The 25831-nt window shown below is 39.7% G+C and overlaps 1 protein-coding gene across 1 annotated transcript; it reads left to right on the top strand.

Annotated features, from left to right (window-relative positions):
* Positions 1-9398: 9398 nt before the first annotated feature.
* Positions 9399-10343, top strand: LOC308694999 (putative inhibitor of apoptosis; the record flags this gene model as incomplete). Its single annotated transcript, XM_081372886.1, has 1 exon — positions 9399-10343. One exon carries the CDS (start codon positions 9399-9401, stop codon positions 10341-10343), a length of 945 nt encoding a protein of 314 aa, XP_081229012.1.
* Between the last annotated feature and the right edge of the window lie 15488 nt (positions 10344-25831).

Genomic DNA, 25831 nt, shown 5'->3' with positions numbered 1-25831 from the left:
AATATTTACTATTACTTTTCAACTTTTTATACATAATTATCTATTTGAGTTGCGTAGTTTGCTGTGGTTTAAGCAGTGATGTATAATGTAGTCTTCCAGTAAGTGTTGACCATAAGAAAACCTGTGTACAGACAAGCGTTAACAGGAAACAACGCAAATGACAACATTTACGTCTAAACTGGACAAGCTCAAAACATTTTACTCCCCATTTACACCTGTATTTAGTATTGTCCAAATTTGATCCCATCAACCAAAACGCATCTTAATACCAGGTGTAAACAGGGCTATAAAGCTCGCACGCCTTTCACTCTAAGCTGGTTGCTATTTGATCGCGTCATCTAAAATGTTGATACAATTTATTCTGTGTTTTCACTTATTCGGCCTGAACACTTTTTTGCTATTTTCAGTAGAATAATTTTGTCTGCCGAACACTTGGTGCATCCCTACTTACATGGTTTAGACCAGGGATTGGTAAACTCGGTCCTGGAGGGCCACTGTCCCTTGAGTTTAGCTCCAACCCTGGTAAACTCTCTTGCCTGTACAGATGGTGGACAACCAGAATGCCTATTACCGCCGCGCCAGCCGGTAATAGGTATATATATATATATATATATATATATATATATATATATATGACGTTTAAACGACAAACAATAAAATCAGAACCAGTATTCTGTTGCGTTCATGGTTCCAGTGGCAGTAATCCATCCACGGCTTTTCAAAATGTCACAAAGCGTTTTGAGATTGTTTTGAATGAAATATTGAAGTTTATAATTAAGTGTTTTGGCACACCACGACGAGTGGCAAACTCTTTGTTTTGTTTTGCAAACTCAGCTAGCCTGAGGGGGGTTTGGAGAAGGCAATAGTTGCTTTATCGTGGGGGTGCAGGACAGAGGTGTTAATGTTCCGTCTTTCATATGGAGAGTGTCGGAGCCAGCCTGATGAGCAGGCATAGGCAAAATTCTTTTAAGGATTAATCTCAAAATCTCCAAAAGTCCATAGCCTATGTACAGTAGGCCCTATATCTTATTAAATTATATTGTAGTTTTATTGATTGTATTTAAAGGTTTTCCACACACACTTTCAATTTAGCAGATACAGAGCTCTTTAATTCGCGACCCACCTCGTTTTACAAGGTGAATTCAGCAAGGCATGTTGTATCTTTGAAGGAACAAAAGCTATTTGTTACAGTTTTTCTTTCGTGATTTGTGTGGATGACACACAGCGACATATACAGTATTATCAGCTGTAGGCCTATGGTGTTTTTTTACGCTAAATGCTTAATTTCGAGAAAGACCCGCCGCGCGCAGTGAGGGAGACCAAACTTAGGCTACTAAAAAAAATATCCAGCGCGAGAGAGGCAAAGAAAAACGCCTGTTCTTAATTTATGTTGCTTTTGAACTTTTTTCGTTTTGTACCGTTTTAATTTTTTAATTTAGCTGCAAGTAGTTACTATAAGGGACCTTATGTCAAAATGATTTACGACTTTGACCTTTGACCTTTTGGCAGGTTGAACTTCCGGTGACCTTTATGATTGACAGGTTGAACTTCCGGATTGCGGTCATGGGATTAACCTATTGACCCTGCTAGCCTATCGATCATGTTGTATGACAGTTAGTTTTGAACTATGACCTATGTAGGACTAAATCATAATTTTGACGGGTAGTTTTGTCCTATTTAAACAAAAACAGATGTTTTTGTTTGAACTTTGTCCCATTTATATGTGCGTGGTGATTGTGCCTGCGCCCCCTCCGCAGTGAAAGTGAGAAGTCACACAAAATAATCTCATCCTTTATATAATTTATATGATATAATCTAAAACATACATTGAAACCAATTATTTTAGATGAATAAAAGTATATAAAATAAAAAGCTTACTAAAACCAATTATTTTAGATGAATAAAAGAATATAATATAAAAGCTTACTAAAACCAATAGTTTTAGATGAATAAAATTGTCTTACCTTATTTTAGAAAGTTGAAGTATACCATTGATGTCCACAAAAAATGCAATGTATGAATGGATTCAAAATTGTTTTACACAACTGAATTCACATAGTCATTCCTGAATGACCTCACACTCTCAAAACATAAGGAGCGCGCTTCTAATGTATGTGTGTCAAAAAGTAAAACACACGTGTGTGTGTGTGTGTGTGTCTATGCGCGCGCCCCTATTCCTGTGAGCTCTGACATCTGAAACACGGTGAAGTCTATATCAGACTAACAAGTTGAAAACATGCCTTTAAAAGTATAATATAAATATCTTATTGATCCAATTATTTTAGTTTTAGATGAATAAAAGAATACAAAATAAAAAGCTTGCTAAAAATAAAAATCATCTTACATGTTAGAGGTAAAGTATACCACGGATGTCCATAAAAATGCAATGTATGAAACGGAGTCGCAGGTCCCTCCTGCCTTCACATTCCTGAACAGTATATATAAATCGGGTCAGTTATTTCATATATGTCACATTCAGTTATTTCACATTCATATGTAAAACATTCTGTCCTTTTTAAAAGTATATAAATGTTAATAATATACAATAATATCTTACTAAAATAATTAAAGTTGAAAAAAGATTCTATCCTTTAAAAGTGTTTAAATGAAATCTTGCAAATTAAACTAAAGTTGAAAAACATACCTTTAAAAGCATTTAAAAAGCTTACTAAAACCAATTGTTTTAGTTTTAGATAAAAATTACATAAAACATTCTATCCTTTATATTCTATCATTTATATAATCTAAAACAATTAAGCTAAGGTTGAAAAACATTCTATCCTTTAAAAGTATATAATGAAATGCTTATACAATATATCTTACTAAAAATAAAAATCATCTTACATGTTAGAGAGAGTTAAATTATGTCCTACCATGGATGTCCACAAAAATGCAATGTATGAATGGGTTCAAAATTGTTTTACACAACTGAATTCATCTAGTCATTCCTGAATGACCTCACACTCTCAAAACATAGCGCGTCTAATGTATGTGTGTCAAAAATTAAAGGAGCCGTGCGCGTTTCTGTGTGTGCATGTGTGTGTGTGTGTGTGTGTGTGTGTGTGTGTGTGTGTGTCTGTGTGTGTCTGTGCGCGCCCCTTCACATGTGAGCTCTGACCCCTCTCCTTCCCATATTAGAGCACGGTGAAAGTGAGGAAGGGGTTTCCTAATATCACACTAACAAAAGTTGAAAAACATACTGTTCCTCAAAAGTGTATAAATAAAATGGTTATAAAAACATACTGAAACCAATTATTTTAGATGAATAAATAAAATTCATCTGACATGTTTAGAGTTACAACTCTTGAACTTACAAGTTCAAGAAGCTCTTAAAGACATAAATCACAGAGTGGTTCTCTCTCTCACACCAGCGTCTCTGACTCAGAGGGTTGTATTCAGTGATGGGATGAGACATTGTGAATGCTGTGTTGGGGGTAAATTAATTTCAAAGTTTAAATGATATCTTTTTTAAAAAATATTTGTTTCATAACATATAGATGTCCATACATTCTATGAATGAGATTGCAGTTGTAATAGAAAAGACTGTTTTTTCCTGACTCTGCTCCTCCGCATTCCTGAGCACGGTGAAAGTGATAATAATGTTTTAAATTTCACAAAAATAATATAAAATAAATACCTTGCTAGAAATCTAGTGAAATGCTTGTAAAAAGAATAAAATTCATCTCACATGTTTAGAGAGTTACGATTCTTGAACTTATGTGTTCAAGAAGCTGTTGAGAGCCATAAATCACAGAGTGGTTCTCTCTCTGTGAGAGAGAACCACTTTGTATTCAGCGATCAGAATGAGACATTGTGTTAGGGCTAAATTTATTTCAAAGTTTAAATGATATCTTTATAAAATGTAATGTATAAAAAATGTATAAAAAAGTCTCTCAAACAGAGGCCCTCGCTCGTGTCTATGCTGCATTCTGACATCCCCTCCTTTCATTTCCAGAGGTAACAGTGACACTGTGAAGTGTATCTCACACTAACTAAAGTTAAAAAACATTCTGTTCTTTATAAGTATATAAAATATATTCTCTCTCTCATCTAAAAGCATAACCTTAAAAAGTTTGCATTAGATATTTTAAAAGATTGATTAAATTAAATCTTTAAAGTTTCAATACATACTCATCTTCTATTTATCTGTACTTATGTATGATATAAATTATTATTTTTTGCTTAACGGTGACCTAAAGTATAATTGTTATTAAACAATGTCTGTTCAAAAACTGTACTTGGTCGTCTTAAATCTCATTTATACGAAAAAGATTCAAACAGCATTTTTTGTCCATGTGGGGGTTTCAACTTTTATGGTGGGGCTTTCCATAGCTATCCCGTACATCTAAACAGAACCATCACAGAAAACTACATTTTCAAAATGTAAACAAAAGTTTTAGCTAAATAAAAACACCTTATTTCCAGAGAGGCAAAGTAGTTCTTTATGCAATGATAAAAACGATCCAAAAAAGCAAATAGTTTAAGTTGTCCTATAACAGCCCCAGGCCCTTCAGTGATAAAACTACAGTGTGAACTGAAGCTTCAGGATATAGGGCGACAGACCAGATGAGTCTCGGGGGGAGTCTCTCTGCATTCCAGACTACATCCAAAGTTTACACTAATTTCTAAGCAGCGTCTGTCCAAAAACTTGAGATCTTAGATCTTTTGTCCATACAACATGAAACATGTTGTCAAAGTTTGTCACAATGTTTTAAGAAATCCTAGGACTTTACATTGCTCTTATTTAGACAAAGTTGTATCATTTGGAAAATCAAAGTAAAAATGACACATCGTATCAGATCATTTTTACTCGTATCTTCCGAACTAGGGTGAAACCCTTTACTGAGAATATACCACCGGCCATCTACTCAAAATATATGTAGAAGTTTCAAACATTTGTTGATGGTGGCCGTATGAACAGACGTTGGGGAGAGCTATAGCAGGAAGCATGCCCTTTGACCTCCTCGATTTTGGAGGCGTTTTTGTTAAAGATTTCTCCCATTGTGGTTCTCCCATCTACTCGTTTTTTTTCAACTTTGGTAAATGTGCCAAGAATCTATGACAACGTGTCTTCCGATAGCGCTTCATCGAGTTTAATTGTACATGTTCTACCGTTATGATGTACTTGTTACATGTTCTACCGTACATGTTCTACCGTACCGTTCTATATGATGATTTACACAACCGAGCAATAGACCGTACCTTTGACTTACCCGTCGAGAAGAAAGTAGATTCCTAGATAAAAGCTATCCCGATATTTATTTACATACCGATAAATTAAATTTGAATTTAGTTAAAACTTCTCCTGTGGCTCGGCATAACTATGATCCAGCATTATATTGTACCATGCAGTGCAGCCTTTCAAATGTGGCGGGGGCAGTATCAACGCCTGCCATATGGTCTAGCGGTTAGGATTCCTGGTTTTCATCCAGGCTGCCCAGGTTCGACTCCCGGTATGGGAAGACAATTTTTTTTACATTGACAACAAAATTCAAGTTATTCAAGTTCATCAATAATCATTTTTAGTCTTAGAGGCCTACACGAACTGCAGAAACAAGCAGTTTCTTGAAGATTCGGTACCGAATCATTTTCACAAATACAATTATATTGAATTCAGAAAATTTCACGATGGAATACTTTATCATAATTTCAATTTAGTACGTCATCATTTCAACTTTTCATCTCATAATTATGACGCAGTGTCATAATTTCAACTTTTTAAGTCATCATTTCGACTTTTTGTCAATTACGCCTTTTTAATGTTTTAAAGTCATAATTTGGTTGTTGACTATAGTTGTGTTGCACCTGCATGTCCACTAACTCGCTTGTGAGAGTCAGAGTGTGTAAAGTAAACTCTCATTAGTGTTAGTAGAGTATTAGTGGACTGGTAGGGTTAGAATAAGTAATATTAGAATAAAATATCTGTTGGGGAGCATCGCGATAAAGAGTTCATGTTTAATGACAACATACCATTTTTCAACCGACCGAATCTGCGCATGAGAGGCCTTCTTCAACTTTTTAATTCAGAATTACAATGACGCCTTTTTAATGTAATGCTTAAAACGTTTTTTAGTCATAATTTGGTTGTTGACTATAGTAGTGTTGATGATGAAACGTGCTAGTGCTTTTTGTACCTCTCTGGTATTATAGTGTTTCAAGATGGCGGAAGCCTCCTTGGACTTACCCGCCCCATGTAAATAAAAGATAAGAAATGATCTGATTTTACACCCATGAGGACATATTTATGAATAAAGACAATGATTTTAGCTAATTAAATACCATTTTTCAATCTACACATGAGAGACCTTCAGAAGTCAGAACTTCAGGGGTAGGTCCGTTGGCGAAAACACTGCGTGTGTAAAAATCAAATACTGTATGACACTTTTCAAAGTTAGAATAACCTGTTGTGTTCTGACACAAGGCCATTAACCGGTTCTTTTTTGTTTTATAAATGTACTTTGCTTATTTCTAAATATCAACCTGATAAATATGAATTCACGATTAAACAAGATAATTTTTAAGAAAAAACATTTTTAAGAAAAATAAACCATGATAATGTTTAGTTTAGTTGTTGATGATTTCTCTAACATCTCACTCACAACGCAAAACGTTGTAAATAAACATTTTCAAACTGTAATTTTATTTTATTGATTATGGTGATTTTAAGTTTTTGTTATTAACTAATACCTTTATCTTTTAACTAACATCTGACCCCAAATAAACAGATAATGGAATGTTCACCATCTACATGGTTAGATATTCTCCTATGTATCTAAGTAGTTGTGCTTAAATCTTTGAGTGTATTTTTACACGGCAGCATATTTTTGTCACACTCTTGTAAAGACTATGGACTAACTTATCAGACACTCACCACACTGATGTTAACATCGCCATATATTGTCTTTTCTACCATGATTGGAGCAACTATTGTCCCACCATTCTTCTGGTCAATTGTGAAGGTAAGCTGATTAGGGATCTGAATTAATAGCCGTCCGAATGATGTAGAATTATTATTATTATTAGTATTATTATGCTGTCGTTGTAGATGGTTGTTAGGCTGTTGGTCTGTCATGTTTCCAGAATGTGTTTGAATGCTCAGCATCTGAACGTCACCATCTGTTAAAAAAAAATTTAAGAAGATTGAAGATTGAGAAACATATTCACTACTAACAAAGTAAAATTATAAATCTTTTCCTACGTTTGATATTCTTTTTTCTGATTTTTTTCACTATGGACTTGATCCTTTTTAATGCTGTTTTCTCTCCATATTTATTCTGTAGTTCCTCTACTGTGTCTTCCAACCTCCCTGTTGTTCTTCTCCAACTGTGTCAACCAAAGACAAGCAGTTAGAAGAATAAAATGTATGTACAGCAAAACAAAGTTAACATAAAATTAACACATTCATACACCAGTTCAAAGTCAATGAACCGGCTGATGCTGCAGTGTTAGAGCACATGATGGCTGGTGAACAGACGCACAGCAAGTTAAACCAGAGTTAAAACAATAGTCTATGTTAGGACAATAGTATCTGATAATAGCTGATAACGGTCAAAGTGCGAGATAAGGCGCAAGTAGCCAAACTAAACATTTCATATTTGACAGAATACAACTACAAAAATAATCAACTTGTTTCTAATTTCTTTTTTTCTAAATTGTGATTTAATGTGATAGGAGAAGAAACAATATTAAGAATCATTAATAATGAATGTGTACAATTTAATAAACGTATTTACCTAACATCCATAGCCTTCGTTAAATTAAGACTAAGTTCCTTTTTGCGGACAAAGTGAACTTTGGAGGGCTCAAAATAAGTGCCATGGAACTCTTTTATCAAAAAATGTATTGATAATGATTAGTTATGCCAAATGATAGTTTGGCATGCATGGGATTGGTTGTCCATAGTGAGAGAGAAATACTTTTATTATAGAAATGGCTATTCTTTATTCTATTCTTTAATCCACAAATAAAATTTTTATACCTGCTCAAGTACTTCTTGATGAGTTTCTTCTGTATTAAACAGCGAATCTTCTCAGTCAGATCGTCGCAAGATCTCAGGAATCCTCTCACACTGCTCGTGTTCACGCGCTCCATCGCTGCACTTGTGTGTATGACTCGAACGATTCAAACTTCTCTCTGACGACATGTAGGACTTGTTGGTTATGCAGGAACTAGTTATTTATGGCTTTCCTGAGGCCAACCTCCATACATTCTACACAACAGGGTGGGTGGACCCCAGCCTGATAAATATTTCAGGACATTACACGCTGTAGCTCTACTAGCCTCGGACTGCTGCGCCACTGCAACAAAAGTTGAAAGTCCTGAACCTGACGCAAACTTCTGACCCACAAACTTCTGCGCATTAACGCACAAGGCACGATTGTACCGCAAGGGAGATTGCAGGAACATTGCAGGAGATTCAGGAACGAAAAGCTGAAAAAATGGCGACGCAAAACCTAAAGGAGAACGACCCCCCGTTGAGTTCTGGCGATACGGGGTACAATTATCCTCCGGCGTGTGAGTGTGCCACGGGCAAAGAGTGTCGTTTAAGAGCTATGCTGGACTCTATGTTTAAAGATTATTTTAGAGGCCAAATGGTTGGCTTGATGCACAGGATCATCGACGCTGCGTGTGATATGAAAAAAGATTGTGCGCAGGACACCAAACGTGTGACAAATCTCAAAAATGAAATGGATGACGTAAGAGGCTTGACAAAGCCATGGCCTGATGTAACGCCCATGTATTTTGACGGCAAAGAGCCGAACGGCATAATCCTCAGAAAAGTTTTGGATGTGTTGCGTGAATGTAGTGCCGAATTCGAAATCATTGAAATACTCGCTATATGGACATTCGTAACGGATCTCTGTGTGTCACTGGTGTCAAAAAATGCAAAAACTGACGTTGGTGAATTAGTTGAAAGTCTGGTCAACTATAGCCTGGAGCAAAACATGATAGCCTGCAGAGATTTTCTATTCTGGTTAGACCATCTGTAAATGTCGTTATTGTCGTTTTACTTCAATGTATGCAAGTATAATGTTGAAATAAAATTCTGGTAAAAAAATGTCTGAGCTCATAATATTTAGAATATTTCAGTATTTGTTTTCTAATTACCATATTCCCGAGGCGGCAATACAGTTGTATCATATCAAATGATACAACTATTTTGCCCAGAACAGAAGAAAGGACATTTTGTGGTGTTGTTCTTGTTCTCATTACATTTTTTAATAAGATGATGTGTTCTGCCATGGATGACTAGACACTAGTCCGGCAGAGAGAAGGGCTTGAGTGGACACGCCCTGTGGTCCCATTTTTATGTCTTCACCCTTTTCCCCGCTTCGCAACTGAGAGCTTTCCACCACCACGGCATCCGTTTCAGGCCAAACGGAGGAGTTTACTTAAACATGGATATGTCTCACCAGCAACCTCCGGCTTGTCACAATCCTGGCATGCGTCGGGAACAGGAACGCCTTGACACCTTTCAGAATTGGACTCTTGCACCAGTAAGTCCGGCCGAGCTTGCCAAAAGTGGTTTCTACTACCTTGGCCAGGGCGACAGGGTGGCTTGCTTCAGTTGTGGAGGCCAGCTTAGCAACTGGGAACCGGGAGATCGTGTAGTATCAGAGCACCAGAGGCATTACCCCAACTGCCCCTTCGTTCGAGGTGACCGTGCAGATAATGTACCTTTATCTAGCCTTTTCAATGTATCGGCAATGCAACGGTGTGAAGAAAGGTCGCTCACATTTGTCTACTGGCCCTCAAGAATAACTGGTCGACCAGACCAATTGGCTAAGGCTGGTTTTTACTATGTTGGTCGTAATGATGACGTGAAGTGCTTTTCTTGCGATGGTGGACTCAGATGTTGGGAGTCTGGTGATGATCCATGGGTAGAACATGCCAAGTGGTTTCCAAGATGTCAATACCTGCTGCAAGAAAAGGGCCAAGAGTTTGTTCATCAGATTCAAGCAAGATTTCCAAGACTATTTGAGCGGCTATTGACTCATGGAGACACGAGAGAATGTGTTGATCCAGCTGTGGGTCCTGGAGAAGACCGTTCAGAAGATGCGGTGGTGGAGTCTGCTTTAGAGATGGAATTTGAGTGTGGCCTGACGGCCCAGACAAATGAAGCTGCATCCCCGAGTCAAGATCTTTCAGACTTGCCTATGGAGGAACAGTTAAGAAGACTTCAAGAGGAGCGCACATGCAAAGTTTGCATGGATAAGGAAGTGAACATTGTCTTCATCCCCTGTGGTCACCTAGTTGTGTGCAAAGAATGTGCGCCTTCTCTGCGCAAGTGCCCCATATGTAGAGGATTGGTCAAAGACGCCGTCCGTACTTTCCTATCATAAAGTTTTCCTATCATTTGGATTTAACTTGATGAATAAACACAAAGGAGAAGTTTATTATTTTCACTCGATCCAGTAACAACATTTTTTGGATTTACAAACATTTAGTTAATGTTAAACAAGTTAATGTTTTTTAAGAATAATTTTGCGCAGGCTTTAAGTTCATAGACCTTTAAAATTAGTTGAAATTAAAATGTGATATCATTACCGAATTCAGGGGTGTTTAATAGATTCAATAGCACCCGCTGAGTTTTTCAAACAAAAGTGATGTTGTTGTATGCACAGATTTTGAGGGTCGCTTATAGAAAGAGTCTTTAAAAACATAGAACCAGAGATTAAAATATTAAAACATACATTCTAGCGCTATTTACAGTATAATATAATAAATGTCTCTCGTATCAAATCAAGACTCAAATCAAGCCAATTCATGTGAATACCGTCGTGTATGAACAAATATGATATCCTGGGGAAAGTGTAAAGAAAAAACATTACAATCGCAACCGGCAATACGATAAGTGTTACGCTAGTGGTGTTAAACAATTTCAAAACAGGGTGTTTCAGAAGAAATGCAAACAAAATCTTTTAAAGTCTTGTTCAAAAACGGTACGGTGAAAACTATGTGAACTTTGATGAGGCCGAGAACAATAGCCCTTTTATTTAACAATTATTTTCAATAATATTGAAAAACGGTTCAATAACAATGTTCAATATAAACAAGAATCCAATGTGTGAATCCTATGTTTCACATATAATAGTTAGATGATTTATCTAACCATTGAAATTGACGATAGATTAAACATTTCGGCATTCTGCCGAATAAAACAATGGTGTCAAAGTGTGGACGGAATAAAAAAATGAATCAATTCACGTAAAAATACCACGTATCAACCGTAATTCATTAGCTTAACCGTGTAATAGTTAAACGAGTTATAGCGTAATAGGTAACAGAAAAACAGCCATACTCATCTTTTACGTCGATGTTTCGTAGGCATCACAGAAAGATTTAGTCATTTTTTTTAGTCATATTTTTTGTTTTCTTTTTTTTTATAAAACAAAAAAGAACCGGTTAAAGGCCTATCGTGTAGAAGGACCTCTAATGTATAGGATACATTCCTAACATGTTTGACCAGGCTCTATGTACTTTTTGCAAACTGTACAAAAAGAAACAAGATCTCAATGACAGACATTCAAAACGGATCACTATAGTGGCTTTTCTGTATTTGTTTTAAATGGCTCATGATGATGAAGAATTAGAATTTACTTTTGTGGAATTTTACCAGCAGGTTTTACCAAAGTCTGGAACTTTGTATCGCTAAGGTGTGACAAAATACAGCCAAAGATTTAAGCACAACTACTTAGATACATCGGAGAATATCTTACCATGTAGATTGTGAACATTCCATTATCTGTTTATTTGGGGTCAGATGTTAGTTAAAAGATAAAGGTATTAGTTAATAACAAAAACTTTAAATCACCATAATCAATAAAATAAAATTACAGTTTGAAAATGTTTATTTACAACGTTTTGCGTTGTGAGTGAGATGTTAGAGAAATCATCAACAACTAAACTAAACATTATCATGGTTTATTTTTCTTAAAAATGTTTTTTCTTAAAAATTATCTTGTTTAATCGTGAATTCATATTTATCAGGTTGATATTTAGAAATAAGCAAAGTACATTTATAAAACAAAAAAGAACCGGTTAATGGCCTTGTGTCAGAACACAACAGGTTATTCTAACTTTGAAAAGTGTCATACAGTATTTGATTTTTACACACGCAGTGTTTTCGCCAACGGACCTACCCCTGAAGTTCTGACTTCTGAAGGTCTCTCATGTGTAGATTGAAAAATGGTATTTAATTAGCTAAAATCATTGTCTTTATTCATAAATATGTCCTCATGGGTGTAAAATCAGATCATTTCTTATCTTTTATTTACATGGGGCGGGTAAGTCCAAGGAGGCTTCCGCCATCTTGAAACACTATAATACCAGAGAGGTACAAAAAGCACTAGCACGTTTCATCATCAACACTACTATAGTCAACAACCAAATTATGACTAAAAAAACGTTTTAAGCATTACATTAAAAAGGCGTCATTGTAATTCTGAATTAAAAAGTTGAAGAAGGCCTCTCATGCGCAGATTCGGTCGGTTGAAAAATGGTATGTTGTCATTAAACATGAACTCTTTATCGCGATGCTCCCCAACAGATATTTTATTCTAATATTACTTATTCTAACCCTACCAGTCCACTAATACTCTACTAACACTAATGAGAGTTTACTTTACACACTCTGACTCTCACAAGCGAGTTAGTGGACATGCAGGTGCAACACAACTATAGTCAACAACCAAATTATGACTTTAAAACATTAAAAAGGCGTAATTGACAAAAAGTCGAAATGATGACTTAAAAAGTTGAAATTATGACACTGCGTCATAATTATGAGATGAAAAGTTGAAATGATGACGTACTAAATTGAAATTATGATAAAGTATTCCATCGTGAAATTTTCTGAATTCAATATAATTGTATTTGTGAAAATGATTCGGTACCGAATCTTCAAGAAACTGCTTGTTTCTGCAGTTCGTGTAGGCCTCTAAGACTAAAAATGATTATTGATGAACTTGAATAACTTGAATTTTGTTGTCAATGTAAAAAAAATTGTCTTCCAATACCGGGAGTCGAACCCGGGCAGCCTGGATGAAAACCAGGAATCCTAACCGCTAGACCATATGGCAGGCGTTGATACTGCCCCCGCCACATTTGAAAGGCTGCACTGCACGGTACAATATAATGCTGGATCATAGTTATGCCGAGCCACAGGAGAAGTTTTAACTAAATTCAAATTTAATTTATCGGTATGTAAATAAATATCGGGATAGCTTTTATCTAGGAATCTACTTTCTTCTCGACGGGTAAGTCAAAGGTACGGTCTATTGCTCGGTTGTGTAAATCATCATATAGAACGGTACGGTAGAACATGTACGGTAGAACATGTAACAAGTACATCATAACGGTAGAACATGTACAATTAAACTCGATGAAGCGCTATCGGAAGACACGTTGTCATAGATTCTTGGCACATTTACCAAAGTTGAAAAAAAACGAGTAGATGGGAGAACCACAATGGGAGAAATCTTTAACAAAAACGCCTCCAAAATCGAGGAGGTCAAAGGGCATGCTTCCTGCTATAGCTCTCCCCAACGTCTGTTCATACGGCCACCATCAACAAATGTTTGAAACTTCTACATATATTTTGAGTAGATGGCCGGTGGTATATTCTCAGTAAAGGGTTTCACCCTAGTTCGGAAGATACGAGTAAAAATGATCTTATACGATGTGTCATTTTTACTTTGATTTTCCAAATGATACAACTTTGTCTAAATAAGAGCAATGTAAAGTCCTAGGATTTCTTAAAACATTGTGACAAACTTTGACAACATGTTTCATGTTGTATGGACAAAAGATCTAAGATCTCAAGTTTTTGGACAGACGCTGCTTAGAAATTAGTGTAAACTTTGGATGTAGTCTGGAATGCAGAGAGACTCCCCCCGAGACTCATCTGGTCTGTCGCCCTATATCCTGAAGCTTCAGTTCACACTGTAGTTTTATCACTGAAGGGCCTGGGGCTGTTATAGGACAACTTAAACTATTTGCTTTTTTGGATCGTTTTTATCATTGCATAAAGAACTACTTTGCCTCTCTGGAAATAAGGTGTTTTTATTTAGCTAAAACTTTTGTTTACATTTTGAAAATGTAGTTTTCTGTGATGGTTCTGTTTAGATGTACGGGATAGCTATTGAAAGCCCCACCATAAAAGTTGAAACCCCCACATGGACAAAAAATGCTGTTTGAATCTTTTTCGTATAAATGAGATTTAAGACGACCAAGTACAGTTTTTGAACAGACATTGTTTAATAACAATTATACTTTAGGTCACCGTTAAGCAAAAAATAATAATTTATATCATACATAAGTACAGATAAATAGAAGATGAGTATGTATTGAAACTTTAAAGATTTAATTTAATCAATCTTTTAAAATATCTAATGCAAACTTTTTAAGGTTATGCTTTTAGATGAGAGAGAGAATATATTTTATATACTTATAAAGAACAGAATGTTTTTTAACTTTAGTTAGTGTGAGATACACTTCACAGTGTCACTGTTACCTCTGGAAATGAAAGGAGGGGATGTCAGAATGCAGCATAGACACGAGCGAGGGCCTCTGTTTGAGAGACTTTTTTATACATTTTTTATACATTACATTTTATAAAGATATCATTTAAACTTTGAAATAAATTTAGCCCTAACACAATGTCTCATTCTGATCGCTGAATACAAAGTGGTTCTCTCTCACAGAGAGAGAACCACTCTGTGATTTATGGCTCTCAACAGCTTCTTGAACACATAAGTTCAAGAATCGTAACTCTCTAAACATGTGAGATGAATTTTATTCTTTTTACAAGCATTTCACTAGATTTCTAGCAAGGTATTTATTTTATATTATTTTTGTGAAATTTAAAACATTATTATCACTTTCACCGTGCTCAGGAATGCGGAGGAGCAGAGTCAGGAAAAAACAGTCTTTTCTATTACAACTGCAATCTCATTCATAGAATGTATGGACATCTATATGTTATGAAACAAATATTTTTTAAAAAAGATATCATTTAAACTTTGAAATTAATTTACCCCCAACACAGCATTCACAATGTCTCATCCCATCACTGAATACAACCCTCTGAGTCAGAGACGCTGGTGTGAGAGAGAGAACCACTCTGTGATTTATGTCTTTAAGAGCTTCTTGAACTTGTAAGTTCAAGAGTTGTAACTCTAAACATGTCAGATGAATTTTATTTATTCATCTAAAATAATTGGTTTCAGTATGTTTTTATAACCATTTTATTTATACACTTTTGAGGAACAGTATGTTTTTCAACTTTTGTTAGTGTGATATTAGGAAACCCCTTCCTCACTTTCACCGTGCTCTAATATGGGAAGGAGAGGGGTCAGAGCTCACATGTGAAGGGGCGCGCACAGACACACACAGACACACACACACACACACACACACACACACACACACACACACACATGCACACACAGAAACGCGCACGGCTCCTTTAATTTTTGACACACATACATTAGACGCGCTATGTTTTGAGAGTGTGAGGTCATTCAGGAATGACTAGATGAATTCAGTTGTGTAAAACAATTTTGAACCCATTCATACATTGCATTTTTGTGGACATCCATGGTAGGACATAATTTAACTCTCTCTAACATGTAAGATGATTTTTATTTTTAGTAAGATATATTGTATAAGCATTTCATTATATACTTTTAAAGGATAGAATGTTTTTCAACCTTAGCTTAATTGTTTTAGATTATATAAATGATAGAATATAAAGGATAGAATGTTTTATGTAATTTTTATCTAAAACTAAAACAATTGGTTTTAGTAAGCTTTTTAAATGCTTTTAAAGGTATGTTTTTCAACTTTAGTTTAATTTGCAAGATTTCATTTAAACACTTTTAAAGGATAGAATCTTTTTTCAACTTTAATTATTTTAGTAAGATATTATTGTATATTATTAACATTTATATACTTTTAAAAAGGACAGAATGTTTTACATATGAATGTGAAATAACTGAATGTGACATATATGAAATAACTGACCCGATTTATATATACTGTTCAGGAATGTGAAGGCAGGAGGGACCTGCGACTCCGTTTCATACATTGCATTTTTATGGACATCCGTGGTATACTTTACCTCTAACATGTAAGATGATTTTTATTTTTAGCAAGCTTTTTATTTTGTATTCTTTTATTCATCTAAAACTAAAATAATTGGATCAATAAGATATTTATATTATACTTTTAAAGGCATGTTTTCAACTTGTTAGTCTGATATAGACTTCACCGTGTTTCAGATGTCAGAGCTCACAGGAATAGGGGCGCGCGCATAGACACACACACACACACACACGTGTGTTTTACTTTTTGACACACATACATTAGAAGCGCGCTCCTTATGTTTTGAGAGTGTGAGGTCATTCAGGAATGACTATGTGAATTCAGTTGTGTAAAACAATTTTGAATCCATTCATACATTGCATTTTTTGTGGACATCAATGGTATACTTCAACTTTCTAAAATAAGGTAAGACAATTTTATTCATCTAAAACTATTGGTTTTAGTAAGCTTTTATATTATATTCTTTTATTCATCTAAAATAATTGGTTTTAGTAAGCTTTTTATTTTATATACTTTTATTCATCTAAAATAATTGGTTTCAATGTATGTTTTAGATTATATCATATAAATTATATAAAGGATGAGATTATTTTGTGTGACTTCTCACTTTCACTGCGGAGGGGGCGCAGGCACAATCACCACGCACATATAAATGGGACAAAGTTCAAACAAAAACATCTGTTTTTGTTTAAATAGGACAAAACTACCCGTCAAAATTATGATTTAGTCCTACATAGGTCATAGTTCAAAACTAACTGTCATACAACATGATCGATAGGCTAGCAGGGTCAATAGGTTAATCCCATGACCGCAATCCGGAAGTTCAACCTGTCAATCATAAAGGTCACCGGAAGTTCAACCTGCCAAAAGGTCAAAGGTCAAAGTCGTAAATCATTTTGACATAAGGTCCCTTATAGTAACTACTGCTGCAATTTCTTTGACAATAGAAATTTAAAATGTTGCAAGAATAAGATTCTGTGTTTCTTATTTTGCATCACAAAGGGAATAAACTCTATCGATGCAACCCTGTTTAAATAAATAAACTGTCCCGACACTTTATTCATACCTTGAAATGTTAAACTTAATTAATTTTCTTTTTCTTTTACATTTTCATTGTTTATTTTTTACTTGAAAGCAATACTGTATTGAAAGTATTTTTCTGATTTGTTCGATCTGTTTTGATAAATGTCTTCCGTTGCTATGGCCGGGTATCACTGTCAGTCATCTCAATCTCGTGAATGATTCACACACACACAAAAAATAATTTAGCAGATTAAAGACGAGCTTCATCATCTTCATTTTCTGGTGCAATCGGCTGACGTCTTCCTTCATCAGATGTGTCGTCTTTGCAGCGGCTCAACTGGAATGTAGCAAATTTATGTTGTAATGTATAATTGATAATTAAACAAGATGATTGACTTTAATAAACAGATGCATATTTAAGCATCAAGAACGGAAAAACATACACACTGTCGGCTAAACTGAGATTCGATCTCAGATCGTTTGAAGCTCTGAGAGGCTGTTGTTAATGCATTGACCACAGAGCTATCATCAGAGTAGCCTAGGTCTACTATTTTCTCATTTTTGTTCAAATAATGAAAAAAGTTATTATTTTTTTTCTTGCGCCATGTTTTTTTTTAAAATAAACAGATAGGAAACGTCTCCGGTTACTTTCGTAACCTCGGTTCCCTGAAAGGCAGGGAACGAGACATTACGGATGTCGTATATGGGAACTCCCTCTCTTCTTCACATCTGCTGAAATCTTATAGGCTAACGCCAGCTGACACAGCTGGCCAATTGACGCAAAATATGCAAATACTGACAAGGCACCTGGCAGTATAAATTGCATTGAACGCGCCAATTGCATCAGAATAACGAAAAACGCTAAAATCTGAAGCGAACACGGCGGCTAGCGTAATGTCTCGTTCCCTGCCTTTCAGGGAACCGAGGTTACGAAAGTAACCGGAGACGTTCCCTATCAAGGCGGAACTTCGACATTACGGATGTCGTATATGGGAACTGTATAGAATCCCGCCGTGGAGAAACATACCACTTGAGACTGACAGAACCCACAACCAATAACCGTCCTTCTGGGATGCGATCATCTGATAGGGCGAGACTGTGAAAGCAAGCCCCTTACCCTGATAGGCCGAAACTGGCCAATAGCAAGCTCACCTGAACCTTGCTAGAATTTGCATATCCCAGGCAAAACAATGAGGAGGAGGATGCACTGACAGTTATTCAGGGCAACACAACTCAATATAGAACAGTTCAACGCATAGCGGCGACAGTGCACTAAGCATAACACAGTAAAACACAGATGACTCATGAGCAAAGCGCAGAGTAGAACAACTGTAACTGTGTAAGGGTTAAATTCTTAACTCACCGAAAGCACTTGAGATGCTACAGAGGGTATATCCAACTTGTAAAATCTGGCGAACGTATTGTGAGAAGACCAGCCAGCCGCAAGGCATAAATCCTGAATAGACATACCCTTGGCCCAAGCCCATGAAGAAGCAACCGCTCTCGTCGAATGGGCCTTGATGTTAAGGGGGCATTCCTCCCCCATGCAATCGTAAGCCAAAGCAATAGCATCCACAATCCAGTGAGCAAGCCTCTGCTTCGAAACTCCCCGACCTTTGTTACACCCGCCAAAGCACACAAACAGCTGGTCCGATTGCCGAAAAGCGGCCGAGCGAGTAATATACATCCGTAACGCTCTGACCGGGCAAACAGGACTCTGAGCATCAGCGTCACCCGAGGCTGACTGCTCAGCAGATAAGGCCGGCAGGGAAACTATCTGCGCTCTGAACGGGGTATTGAGCGATTTAGGGACATACCCAGGTCTCGGTCTCAGCGTAACATTACAGTCTCCCGGTCCAAAACGAATGCAGTCGTCGTTTATCGAGAATGCCTGTAAGTCCCCGACCCGCTTCGCCGAAGCGAGAGCTATAAGAAGAGCCGTTTTTATGGAGAGTTCCTTGATCGCTATCGAGGCTAGGGGCTCGAACGGCGGAAGAGACAAAGCCTTCAAAACCAGAGCCAAATCCCACGGCGGTACCGAAGGCGGTCGCGTAGGGAATAATCTCCTGGCTCCCTTAAGAAAACCGATCACAGATGCATGCTTACCGATCGACCGTCCGTCGACCGGGGGGCGAAACGCCGCAATAGCGGCCACATACACCTTTAGCGTGGATGGTGAACTCCCGTTATCCATCCTGTGCTGAAGGAAGCGCAGGACATCCGACACATAACAGTTAACCGGGTCGATCTCGACATCCTGGCACCATTTAGAGAAAACACCCCATTTCAGAGCATACAAACGTCTGGTCGACGGCGCCCGCGCCTCAGCAATGGTGTTCAAAACCCGCGAGTGCAGCGCGTCCTGACCGCTCAGCGAGCCTGCAGCGGCCACACATGGAGGTTCCACAGCCCAGGATTGGGATGCCAGATCGTGCCGCTCGCCTGGGACAAAAGATCCCTCCTGAGTGGAATTTCCCATGGCGTTCCCGCTAGTAATTCCTTCATGTCCGCAAACCAAGGCTGGTTTGGCCAGTTGGGAGCTACAAGGATTACTGACGCTTTTTCCTCCCTGATCTTGCACAACACCGTGGGCAGAATTTTTACCGGAGGAAAGGCATAGAGACTGGTCTTCGGCCAGCGCGAAGTCAACGCGTTGCCCAGCGGGGAACGAGTCAGCGAGAAGAACACCTGACAGTGCGTGTTCTCGACCGTGGCAAAGAGGTCGATCTCTGCTCTGCCGAAACGGTTCCAAATCAGTTGGACCGTCCCCGGGTGGAGCCTCCACTCTCCTTGAGGGATCCCGTCCCTCGACAGCATATCCGCCCCGCGGTTCAGGACACCGGGGATGTGCGCTGCTCTCACGGAGAGAAAGTGCCTGTCTGCCCATAGCAGGAGAGCCTCCGCCTGCTTGAAAAGGGCTTTCGAATGCACTCCGCCTTGGCGATTTATATAGGAAACCACGGACGTGTTGTCGGTCCGGATCAGCACGTGTCGTTGTTTCAACTGAGACCGAAAAGCTCTGAGGGCTAGGGAAACCGCCATGAGTTCCAAGCGGTTTATGTGCCACTTCCCCTGCAGTTCTGACCACTGACCCGAAGCGGGTTCGCCCAAGCAGACCGCTCCCCAGCCTGAGGTCGACGCATCCGTCAAAACCTCTATGCTTCGCGTCACGATGCCCAGGGGAACTCCTGAGCTGAATAACTCCGTGTTTTTCCACGGCGCCAGAGCGCGAACGCAGCTGTGGGTAACCGTGATACGCTTGTGGCCGGAGGACCACGCACTCGGAGGGACTCGATCTTTCAGCCAGAGTTGAAGCGGTCTCATATGCAGCAGACCCAGGTGACAAACCGAGGAAGCCGCTGCCATCCGTCCCAGTAGACTCTGAAAGTCTTTCAGCGGGACCGACCTGCCCAGTTTGAAGAGACCCAGAGATGATCTTAGAGCCTCGACTCGCTCCGGGGAGAGACGGGCTCGCATCCTCACCGAATCGAAACACACCCCCAGAAATGTAGTGGTTTGACTCGGCGTGAGCACACTCTTCTGGACGTTTACCCGCATCCCAAGCGTACTCAGATGGTGAAGCAGGGCTTCCACATGACCAATCAGCGTTTCTTTCGAGTGAGCTAGAATCAGCCAGTCATCCAGGTAGTTTAGAATGCGCATTCCGCTCGACCTGAGGGGAGAAAGCGCCGCATCTACACATTTCGAAAATGTGCGGGGGGCTAGAGCCAGTCCAAACGGAAGCACCGAATACTGGTAAGCCGTGTTCTCGAACGCGAATCTTAGGAAGCGTCTGTGACGCTTCACTATTTGGATGTGAAAGTATGCGTCCTTTAAGTCCACTGAAGCGAACCAATCCCCGGGACGAACCTGTGCCAGGATCTGTTTCAGCGTCGTCATTCTGAACGCGCGTTTGTGGAGCGCTCTGTTGACGGGTCTCAGGTCGAGTATAGGACGGAGACCTCCTCCCTTCTTCGGCACCACAAAGTAGCGGCTGTAGAAACCGCTTTCCCTCTCGCCAGGGGGGACCGGTTCTATCGCTCCTTTCTCGAGCAAGCCGCGAACTTCCTGTCTCAGGACATGGGCGTTTTGGGGCAAAGTCAATGACGGAATCACACCGCGGAAGCGGGGTGGTCTGCGTTTGAACTGAAGCGTATACCCGTGCCGAATTATGTTCATTACCCACGGCGAAATGCCCGGAATAGCCGGCTTGAAAGTGACTCAACGGGGCCGTGCCTAGATGTGCGGTCATCGCCGCTGCCGGTGGGCTGCGAACGATTTGGGACCCCTCGCATCCGCGAGGTGGCCTTATAGGTATGAACCGCGACCCTGTGCTGCTCGCGGGCAGGACGGGAAACACGGTGTGAGGTGTAAGAGGGGGAAAGAGCTCTTTTTGTGAAGTGGTAGCATGCTTTATTGAACATTTTTCGTTTGAACAGCAAACAACACTCACAACATTTACACATTCGTCGCTCAGTGAAGAAATCTGAGGGACGTTGAACATGAGAGCACGGCGCTTGGGGGAGGGCCCTCCCTGGCACTCTCTCTCCCTCTTGCCCGGGTTGTCAGGACGACTGCTTGGGAGCCGAGGGGGGCGCGTTAACTTTCCCTCTGCGCGGACTCCTCCGCTGATTCAGCCTCTTCCTCCCGGGTCCCTGCCACTGCCCGCTCCGTCCCGCGCGAGCATCTGGTTCGGCGCGGGATGCCGCTGGCTGACTGGCTGAGGGCTGTGGGCGACGCGAGGCAGACGATGAGCGGCAGCGGTGCTGAGGTGGCGGTGCCCTGCGCGGGATGACGTGGCTCATGGCCTTCGCGCGCTTTTGGGTCTCCGAGTAACGCTCCGTCACTTTTTCCACAGCGTCCCCGAAAAGGCCGGCCTGGGTGATCGGCGCGTTTAACAGCGTCTTCCTGTCCGCTTCTTTTACATCGGAGAGGGTGAGCCACAGGTGTCTGTGGAGGACCACAAGAAAACCCATAGCGCGGCCGATAGCCTGGGCGGAGCGTTTGGTCGCCATCAGGGCAAGGTCAGACGCCGAGCGGAGGTCTCGGATGACGCCAGCGTCGACTGAGGCGGCGTCATCGAGGGACTTAAGCAATTTAGCTTGGAGGACCTGGAGAACAGCCATCGCGTGGAGGGCTGACACTGCTTCTCCTGCCGCTCCGTATGCCTTGTCAGCCTGATGGGCGGTGAACCTGCAGGGCTTGGACGGCAGGCTGCGGTCCGAGCCCAGAGCAGGCGTCGATGGGCAGAGATGGGAGGCGACGGTCTCTTCCACGGGCGGCACGTGAAGATATCCGTGTGTCTCTGCGTCGTCGACGTGGGGAAACAAGGCCTGGGTAGAGGCGAGGGTGCGCGCAGACTGGGGCGCAGCCCACGACTTTACCACGTGGTCGTGCACGTCCGGGAAGAAGGGGGTTCCCCTCTTCGATGCGGCCTGGCGGCGGCTCGAGTTGAGGAACCACGAATCGAGCTTACTCCTGGTAGGCTCATCCGGAGCGCTCCAAGAGAGGTCCAGCTCGGACACCGCCTTACTGAGGATCCTGAAGAGCTCCTCTTGGAGGTCTGCAGGGCCCTCCTCTGGCTTGACGGATTCAGATGCCCAGTCCTTCTCCGAAGCCGACAGGGACATCGAGTCGTCTTCCACGCTCGCACCAAAGGAGATGAAGTCCGCGACTTCGCGAGGGGGGTGGAAGGAAGCATCCAGGAAGCTTACCGCGTCCCGTTCTTTGTCCCCGGGGGTGGCGGGACCCACCAGCGGCTCGCTGGCGGCGGTGGGCCCAATCCCCGCTACTGTACGAGCCATATCCCGCCTGGCCTTGAGTGCTCTCATGGGCATTTCAGCGCAGAGATCGCACGCGAGGCCGTCCGTGAGCGCTGACTCGGCGTGAGCCAGGCCCAGGCAGGCGATGCAAAAGAGGTGTGAGTCGGGCTGCACGATGGGGCCCGCGCACAGATTGCATACGGTCGCCATCGGATGCTGAAGACAGTAGGTATCTTCGGTGCACCTTCAACGATGGCAAGGTTGATTTTATTTCCAGTCGATAAATATAGCACACTTGATTTGAGCGTGAAATGAGAGATTCTGATGCAATTGGCGCGTTCAATGCAATTTATACTGCCAGGTGCCTTGTCAGTATTTGCATATTTTGCGTCAATTGGCCAGCTGTGTCAGCTGGCGTTAGCCTATAAGATTTCAGCAGATGTGAAGAAGAGAGGGAGTTCCCATATACGACATCCGTAATGTCGAAGTTCCGCCTTGATAGGGAACTTACCTTTTAAAATGCCGCAGTTGCTGCTGTTTTGCTCTGTCACTTGCGCCACCCGGTATAGAAGTCATTTCGCGAACGACTTTGAAATTCGACTGGTTTATTTTTGCTGCGGCAGTAATAGGCATTGTGGTTGATTATTTATTAAAGAATTCAATTTATAATCATAACAACATGTAAGCCTATTTAATTCTGAATATAACAAAGAATGCTTAAACCGACTAACATCGGTTAGTAACTGCAAGTCCTGAAAATGTTTTAGTTTTACGGTAAATTATTTTAATTTATTTCACTGTTATGTTTCAGTTAATAAATCAACAAACACATTAAAATAAATGACAAGTAACCTATTGACATAGCCTTTCTAAATTATAGAAAAACTGGACAATGTTAACATGTGTCTACTTTGTTTAAATTGAATGAATTTGAATTCGTTTAACCACAATATTTATCTTGAATTTATCTGTGACCTCAGCTCAGATTACTGCCGCGGCAGATTACGTCATAAAGAGAATAAACTGACACTTTTCAAAGTCTGTGATTACAGCGCCACTCAGCGGTAAAAGGCAGCAAATACACATCCCAATTTTGCCGCCGCGGGAACGTCCTTCGGATGAGACGTTAAACCGAGGTCCTGACTCTCTCTGGTCATTAAAAATCCCAGGATGTCCTTCGAAAAAGAGTAGGGGTGTAACCCCGGCATCCTGGCCAAATTTGCCCCTTGGCCTCTGTCCATCATGGCCTCCTAATCATCCCCATATACTGATTGGCTTCATCACTATCTCCTCTCCACCAGTAAGCTGGTGTGTGGTGGGCGTTCTGGCGCAATATGGCTGCCGTCGCATCATCCAAGTGGATGCTGCACATTGGTGGTGGTTGAGGAGATTCCCCCTTTCATGTAAAGCGCTTTGAGTAGGCCTGCCTAGAAAAGCGCTATATAAAATGTAATGAATTATTATTATTATTATTATTATTAAAAGTCTCATTCTGGTTGTCCACCATCTGTATCTTTCAAGTAATCCTGAAGACATTGATTAGTTACTTCAGGTGTGTTTGATGAGGGTCCCAGATGGCAAGCAACCATCAAAACAATGTTAAATCAATTCTAATTTGTCAATTTTAACTGCATTGACTCAACAATCAATTTTGCTCCCACAATTAATGTTGAAAAAATGTTGAAATGCAGACTTGACCTTGCTGGGCAACTCTGTGCCTAAACCAGGGTCTTGGTGATCTGGATAATTGATGATAGACGATATGCTTCTGCCTATCTTGTTATGGAAATGTACGCAGAGCGGCCTACGAACTCCTTGTGAGTCTTGAAGCTGACTTCTGCCTGATGAAACTATCTCCAATAAAATTTTCTACCATGTTTTCATCAATCATATCTGGTCCATGAGTCTTTAAGTGTAAATTCTTCTACAACGCCAAAAAGCGGGTACACTGTATAAAGTGAACAGTTGGATCAACTTAAATTACTTCAATTGGTAACACCAAAAAAAAAGAAATTCTCAACTTAAATGATCACGTTTTATCAACTTCATTTCACTAGGTCAGTCACACTTATATTATTTCAGTTCATTCAATCCTATTATTTACATTAGTCTAACTTAATTTCACTGCATTCCAACTTAAATATATACATTTTTCCTACAGTTGGATTAACTTAAAAAAAATTGCTTCAATTGGTAACACCTAAAAAATAAGTTAAATTAATATATTTTATTAACTTAATTTCACTAGGTCAATAACACAAGACTCAAATTGCTTTAGAAATATATTTTTTAACATTAATTCATTTTATATGCTAACAGTATTTTCCATATTACAAACTTTGAGAAATCATTACAAACTGTTCATATTTGTTGTGTGAATGAAATTTCATTTACTGACAGACTTAACATCCATTCCATTAACAGTCTTTTTGCAAAGCTGCCTTTGCACTGCATTATGCTCAAAACTGAGCCACTAATATATTTATAAAAGTAAATATAAAAACATAGAGGTTATGCCCTTAAATGAGCCATCTAAAACAATTAAAGGGGTTCACCCAAAAATGGTTCAAGTTGTTCCAAACCTGTTTGTAATATTAATTTGTTCATTCATGTCTAGTATGAATGTGTATGTTCGAATCTGTAGTTGATTTGTTCACTTTAAATTGGTGAAAGGGTAATCACCTATAACTCTAAGCTGATATTAACATTTTCAATGATCTGTTTGATGTTATTTTTTTAACCATTATTATTTTTTATAAAAACATGGTTCAGTTTAGGGCATTACCTGTCAGCTGTTCTAAAGAACTTCTGATAATACACTAATATGGTTATATTTTAAAGGGCACCTATTATGACTCTTTTTTTACAAGATGTAAAATAAGTCTCTGATGTCCCCAGAGTGTGTATGTGAAGTCTTAGCTCAAAATACCCAACAGATC

The sequence above is a fragment of the Scardinius erythrophthalmus genome, assembly GCF_964197995.2.
Source record: "Scardinius erythrophthalmus genome assembly, chromosome: 1".
Classification (NCBI taxonomy): Eukaryota; Metazoa; Chordata; class Actinopteri; order Cypriniformes; family Leuciscidae; genus Scardinius; species Scardinius erythrophthalmus.
The sequence above is the reverse complement of the archived record's forward strand: the minus strand, read 5'-3'. Positions and strand labels throughout refer to the sequence as shown.